Raw genomic sequence first — 6,920 nt, forward strand, 5'->3', positions numbered from 1 at the left:
GGGATTTTTAGTCTTTCTGTCAGCCAGCTTCCATTTCACAATTTCCAGGCGGGTCCAAAGTCTTCCTGTAATACACTTTGCTGTTCTGCTTTGGTCTTCTTTCTTTGCAGGGAACACTGTACCCTTAGCTGAGTTCCAAAGATACCCTTACCTACATGTAAATACAGATTGTATTATGTAGCCCATCTTTTGTGTTACCAGAATAGTTTTTAGGCTCTGAGGTCCTTGTTTTTGGCTCTTATAATGTCCACAATCCAGAACAAGTTATTTAACCTCTCCATTCCTCAACTTCCTGAGGCTTGAAAGGGAGTTTTTAATATTAACCCACAGCTTTATTCTGAGGATCCAGTGCTACTTCTACTAACTTAAAACAGTGCCTAGAACAATAATGCATAATGAAAACTCTGATTATATGTTACTATTATAACACCATTTCATAATTTACTTCTCTGAAACAGTTACAATCTATCTAACAATGGCTTTTAGGAAGCCAAGACTCTTAGCTTTTCCTACTTTGGGGATATGATTATTTACATGCATATGAAAATTTATTGCTACAGTGTTTTCATCATTAATATCTATCATCTTGGTCTTTCCTTCTTGTGTTGGTATAGGAACAAGGAAGAGACATTGGGATCAGTAAGTTGAGAAATACATGAAATACATTTCCTGGTGAGAAATACATGAATAATAAGTGTTTGCTCAAGGTTTCAGCAAGACTTAGCCTGTCTTCAATACAAAGCCACTTATTTGAGTCCATGGGTGTCTTAGCTCATTTCTCAGCTCAGTGATTAGTCACATGTACCACAACTAATAACTATTAAGATGAAATCTAGGCTCTTGCTGCTGTCTTTTTGAGACACTGCAACCTCATCTTCTGAAGAGAAATGGGCAGAGCCAGTGCCATGGAGCAGAGGAACCACAGTGGGCGAGTGAGTGAATTTGTGTTGCTGGGCTTCCCTGCACCAGTGCCCTTGAGGGCATTGCTGTTTTCCCTTTCTCTGCTGGCCTATGTGTTGGTACTGACAGAAAATGCACTTATCATTGTGGCAATTAAGAACCATCCCACTCTCCACAAACCCATGTATTTCTTTTTGGCTAATATGTCCTTCCTGGAGATCTGGTACGTCACTGTCACCATTCCCAAGATGCTTGCTGGCTTCATTGGGTCCACACAGAGTCATGGGCAACTCATCTCCTTTGAGGGCTGTATGACACAGCTCTACTTTTTCCTGGGACTGGGCTGCACTGAGTGTGTCCTTCTTGCTGTGATGGCCTACGATCGTTATGTGGCCATCTGCCATCCTCTCCGCTACCCTGTCATTGTCAGTGGCCGGCTGTGTGTGCAGATGGCAACTGGTTCTTGGGCCGGGGGTTTTGGCATCTCCATGGTCAAAGTTTTTCTCATTTCTCGCCTCTCTTACTGTGGTCCCAACATCATCAACCACTTTTTCTGTGATGTCTCCCCATTGCTCAACCTGTCATGCACAGACATGTCCACAGCAGAGCTTACAGACTTTGTCCTGGCCATCTTTATCCTTCTGGGGCCGCTGTCTGTTACTGGAGCCTCCTACATGGCCATTACGGGTGCTGTGATGCGGATCCCTTCAGCTGCTGGTCGCCATAAAGCTTTTTCCACCTGTGCTTCTCACCTCACCGTGGTGATCATCTTCTATGCAGCCAGTATCTTCATCTATGCCCGGCCTAAGGCACTCTCTGCTTTTGACACCAACAAGCTGGTCTCTGTACTCTATGCTGTCATTGTACCATTACTCAATCCCATCATTTACTGCTTGCGCAACCAAGAAGTCAAGAGAGCCCTACGTCGAACTCTGCATCTGTACCAGGGCCAGGATGGTAATCCCAAGAAATCTGGCAGAGATAGATAGAGGGGAACTGTGAAGTCTGGGAAACTGTTGTTAAACTTGGATGAATGTCTTCTATGAAGTCCAGTGAAGTTCTTTGTGTCCAAAGTTTGCAAACAAACTGGGAATACTTACTATAATTAGTCCAGGAGGAAGAAAAGGATAGATCACAAGTTAGAAGCTAGATTTCTGCAGGAAGCAGCTATAAAATCCAAGCTAGACAGTAGTCCAGTGTCATCTGCACCATTGTTATTTGCATAGATCTGATTCTAAGCAAAGAGCCACAGTGAGGTTTCGTGATGGTGTGAGTGACAAAGCAAGATGGTAAGAAACGATCAATTATGAGTTGGCAACATGTCACCTTCTGGATCACAGGGGCTTCTGGCATTGTTTCCTAATTTACCAGCTCATCTCCATATTAAACTAATGTCTGAGCACACTGTTTCTTTAGTCTCTGTCTTCCCAGTTGACTAGAAGTGTCATGGTGACAGGATCACATTTGCTTGTATATTGTTTTACTGCCATGATCCAGAACACTACCTAGCGCATGGTGGCTATGAATAAATATAACAAATGAATACAGTTTGGAGCCAGATGGGTGAGACATGTGTGTGACAGCTGGAGGTGGGCTAGGCAGGCACTGGTCAGCCTTTTGGGGAGGGACCTGAGCAATATGTAAGATAGACCCTGAAAACATTGAACAGGGGGCTGGGAAGGTGGCTCACTGGTAGAGCACTTGCCTTGCATGCATAAGGCCCTGGGTTCGATTCCTCAGCACCACATAAGCAGAAAACAAAAGCCAGAAGTGGCGCTGTGGCTCAAGTGGTAGCATGCTAGCCTTGAGCTGAAAAGCTGAGGGACAGTGCCCAGGCCCAGAGTTCAGGCTCATGACTAGACCCAAAAACAAAAACAAAAACAAAAAAACCCCAAAAAACAAAAAAATTGAACAGATTTGGGCATATGTACATATTCATAATAACCAAAACAAGATAATACGTTTAACTCCCACGAAGCTAGCATTGTTAAAGTTAATTACCAGACATTCGATGGAATACATACTATAAAGGCACTGAAATAATATGATCTAAAAAAGATAATGACAGAAAAATTATCCTAATATAACAGGTGAGTTTAATTAGGATGTGCAACAGCATCACAGGAATTGGCTTTATTTGTTTGCATAAACTTTACAAAAAGAAAAATGATTAAAATACTATCTGTAGCCACCAATGGACTTTTTTTTGGGGGGGGGGAGGGGTCTGGTCTGAGGCCTGAACTCTGGGTCTGGGCGCTATCCCTCAGCTGTTCAGCTCAAGGCTAGCGCTCTACCACTTGAGCCACAGCGCCACTTCTGGCTTTTTTTCCTGCTTATGTGGTGGTGTTCAGGAATCAAACCCAGGCCTCATGCATGCAAGGCAAGTGCTCTACCACTGAGCCACCTTCCCAGTCCCTGGACCTTTTTCTTATAAACTGCATTCTTCAGCAGAGCATGGTGATAAATATATTTATTTAAATACACTTTTCTTGGTTGTCAAAATGCACAACTTTACTAATCTAGAAAGAGAGATGGCGTAAGAGTTTGTGAGTACAATTTCCAGAAATTTAGTTCCCAACTATTTCGTTTAAGCCCCAGAACCCTGACGGCAATGAAGCCTCCATCTCCAGATGTGGTATCCAGCTCTTGCTGCTGTTTTATAGTTGTTGGTTGCCTGATATAGTCTGTAGAAGGCTTTTAGAAGGTAAATCATCTCATAGCCTGTGGTATGTTGTACAAGATGGACTCAAACTCCTGGGCTTGAGTGATCCTTCTGCTTAAGCCCCCTGAGAAGCCTGGCTCTATCATACATTATTTGTTAGGCTACACTTGATAAAAATTTTAATGTAATATACATTTTATGTGAGCCCAGATAATTAGAGTACCTTCAAATATCTCATTGCAGTTCATTTAAAGTGACTAGATATGAAGTTTACCAAAAGTCTACTTCATAACTATCTCTGTAGAGTAAGTTTTTGAATGGGGCTGTGATTTGGGAAGGAAGCATCCTCCTCTGGGGCATCACAATAGCTATTACATGAACTTCTCTTAAAGGTTAGTTCCAGTTAGTAGGGAGTAAGAACAAGCTTCTGATTTTCTCCACTGTGCTTTCTATTATAATACAATGAAATGCATTAGCTTGCCAAGCTAATCTTGACTCTAATTCTCCAATTCTGACTTTCTGACTTCCTATTTTTAAGCCAACTTCAGTGTTTAGCACAATATTCTCCATATATCCTCTTAAAATAAATAAAAAATGAGAGGCTGGTTGATTGACATGAACTATGATGGGGATGAATCCTTAACTGGACTGAATTTTGATAGTGAGCCTTACGGGTCACATTGAATTTCAAATAAAAATCATCCTAAGATTTTTTTTTTACAGGAAGTATTAATTATTTGATTACATTTGTGCTGTCCTCAATTGATATACAAACATTTCAGATGATTTCAACAAGAATATAGGATTTTAAATTTCCTTGTTCCATTGGAGGCTGCTTATTTCATTTCATATTCATAATTTTTCAGTCTTCCAAAGTATTGCATAGATGATGTGACTTTTATAATTCTGAGGTTCAGGGCTGGGAAGGTGGCTCAGTGGTAGAGCGCTTGCCTTGCAAACCTGAGGACCTGAGTTTGATTCCTCAGCACCACATAAGCAAAAAGAAAAAAACAGCCGGAAGTGGCGCTGTGGCTCAAGTGGTAGAGTGCTAGCCTTGAGCTGAAGAGCTGAGGGACAGCGCCCAGGCTCAAGAGTTCAGACCCCACAACCGGACCCCAAAACAAATAATAATTCTGAGGTTCAACAGTCTCTTGCATACATACAGGATGGAGGAGAACAGCATCTATCTGAGCCATTTATACAGGAGATTTATTCAGAGTGACCAGAGGCAGCTACATCTACAGGCTACAGAGAATCAATATAGATGATTTCTGTGCTCACAATGTCTGGTGGTTCCCACCAATGTGGAATAAACTGCAAGGATTTTAGTCTGCCTTCCAAATTTTCTCACAGCTTAATCTAGAATTTCCTTTTAGCCTTTATTTTCATCTCTTGTGCAAACCTTGTACTTTTGAATATTCATTGTGATTACCAGTTCTTATCTACTCTAAGTTAATAATTCCACTAATTTTATTACTCGCTACATTTAACATTGAACAGAGTCAGCAAATATTCCTTAAACCTTCCTGAATAAAGAAATTTCTAAAACAAAAAAGAAGGATAATTGGTCTGCAACTATGAAAATCCAGCTTCCATGGATCAAAAATCCCTTTTAATTATGGAACACAAGACTGAAGACAAATAGAGAGAAGAAGAGTGGACAAATACATATATAATACTCAATGTATACATGTGAAAATAGAGCCAGGTAACTTGAGGGGAGGGTGGGGCTGAGACAGATTCAGGGGATGGAGAATGATGGAAGAGGTAACATCTTGATGAATTATATTTATAAACTGGCATGCATGGAAACTCCTTTGTAAAACTACTCTCTATATAAGATGTTAAAATCAAAGTTAATATACTTCTGTATATATATATATATATTATACACATTATATAAATATACATATATAAATATATAACCCAAATAAGACTGAGAAATACCAAATCAGAAGAGGCTAGTTTCCTGTACAAAGTATGGTATTTTGGACTGAATCCTAGAATAAAAATATTGATAAAAATAATAAAATCTGAATATATTGTGGAGAAAGTGAAAGTTGAAAGAGATAAAAATTGATAAAATGTAAATAGCTAACAGTAACATCTTCCAATCCTTACTTTTGACAAAAATAAATGGAATGAAAGATGATTATATTATCGGAAAGCAAAAGTGAGAAAGGAGTACTTGAGTACCTGAAAAAAATCTAACAGTATTACCTAATAAAATCTAATATTATCCCAAAATAAAAGAACTATTTAAAACAATTGCTTTTAGACCAATTTAAGAGAAGTTTGATTGATTACAGAGACCTTTACAAAATGATAGTTTTCTGTCCTTCCTTTCTTTTTCATTTAATGCATTTTTATTGTTAGTGTAAAGGTGATGTACAGAGTAATTACAGTTATATAAGATAAAGAATACATTTCTTTCAATGCAAAACTTCTAACAAAATTCTGACCAATCAACTTCAGCAATTCATCAAAAAAGTCATACACTATGATCAAACAGGATTCATTTCAGGGATGCAAACCTGGTTCAATATATGCAAGTCAATTAATGTAATTCATCTCATCAACAAAGCAAGAATAATAAGCACATGATCATCTCATTAGACACAGAAAAAAACATTTGACAAGATCCAACCCCCCTTTATGATGAAAGCTCTGGAAAATCTAGGAATCTATGGAACAAAGGCTGTGTATGACAAACCTACAGCCAGCATTATACTTAATGGTTAAAAACTAAAGCCATTTCCTCTAAATTCAGGAATGAGAAAAATATGTCTGCTCTCTCCGCCCGTCTTCCACTTAGTATTAGAATGTCCAGCTAGAGCAGTAAAGCAAGGTGCAAACATAAAGGGGATCCAAATAGGGAAAGATAAAGTAAAACTCTCCCTCTTTGCAGATGACATGATCTTGTATTCCAAGAACCCCATGGATTCTACTCGTAAATTAGTTGAGCTGATTTGAAACTTTGGCGATGTAGCAGGGTATAAAATTAACCCTCAAAAATCAATGGCTTTTCTTTTTTTTTTTTTTTTTGGCAACTCCTAGGACATCATTTATTTTTTTTTGGGTCCGGTCGTGGGGCCTGAACTCTGGGTCTGGGCGCTGTCCAGCTCTTCAGCTCAAGGCTAGCGCTCCACCACTTGAGCCACAGCACCACTTCCGGCTTTTTTCTTTTTGCTTATGTGGTGCTGAGGAATTGAACCCAGGGCCTCAGGCATACAAGGCAAGCGCTCTACCACTGAGCCAACTTCCCAGCCCCAGGACATCATTTATTATAAAATTATTCACTGTGTCAAAATCACCTGACAGAATTCTTCAGTGAAAAAAATGGGTCTAGAAGTTTTTA

At 39.5% G+C, this 6,920-nt stretch overlaps 1 protein-coding gene across 1 annotated transcript; it reads left to right on the forward strand.

Annotated features, from left to right (window-relative positions):
* Nucleotides 1–904: 904 nt before the first annotated feature.
* Nucleotides 905–1,889, forward strand: LOC122117797 (olfactory receptor 226). The gene has a single exon (XM_042691638.1). The coding sequence runs from the start codon at nt 906–908 to the stop codon at nt 1,887–1,889; it is 984 nt and encodes a 327-aa protein (XP_042547572.1). The 5' UTR covers nt 905.
* Nucleotides 1,890–6,920: the final 5,031 nt, after the last annotated feature.

The sequence above is a fragment of the Dipodomys spectabilis genome, unplaced genomic scaffold (assembly GCF_019054845.1).
Source record: "Dipodomys spectabilis isolate Male_0828 unplaced genomic scaffold, ASM1905484v1 ptg000145l, whole genome shotgun sequence".
NCBI classification, from domain to species: domain Eukaryota; kingdom Metazoa; phylum Chordata; class Mammalia; order Rodentia; family Heteromyidae; genus Dipodomys; species Dipodomys spectabilis.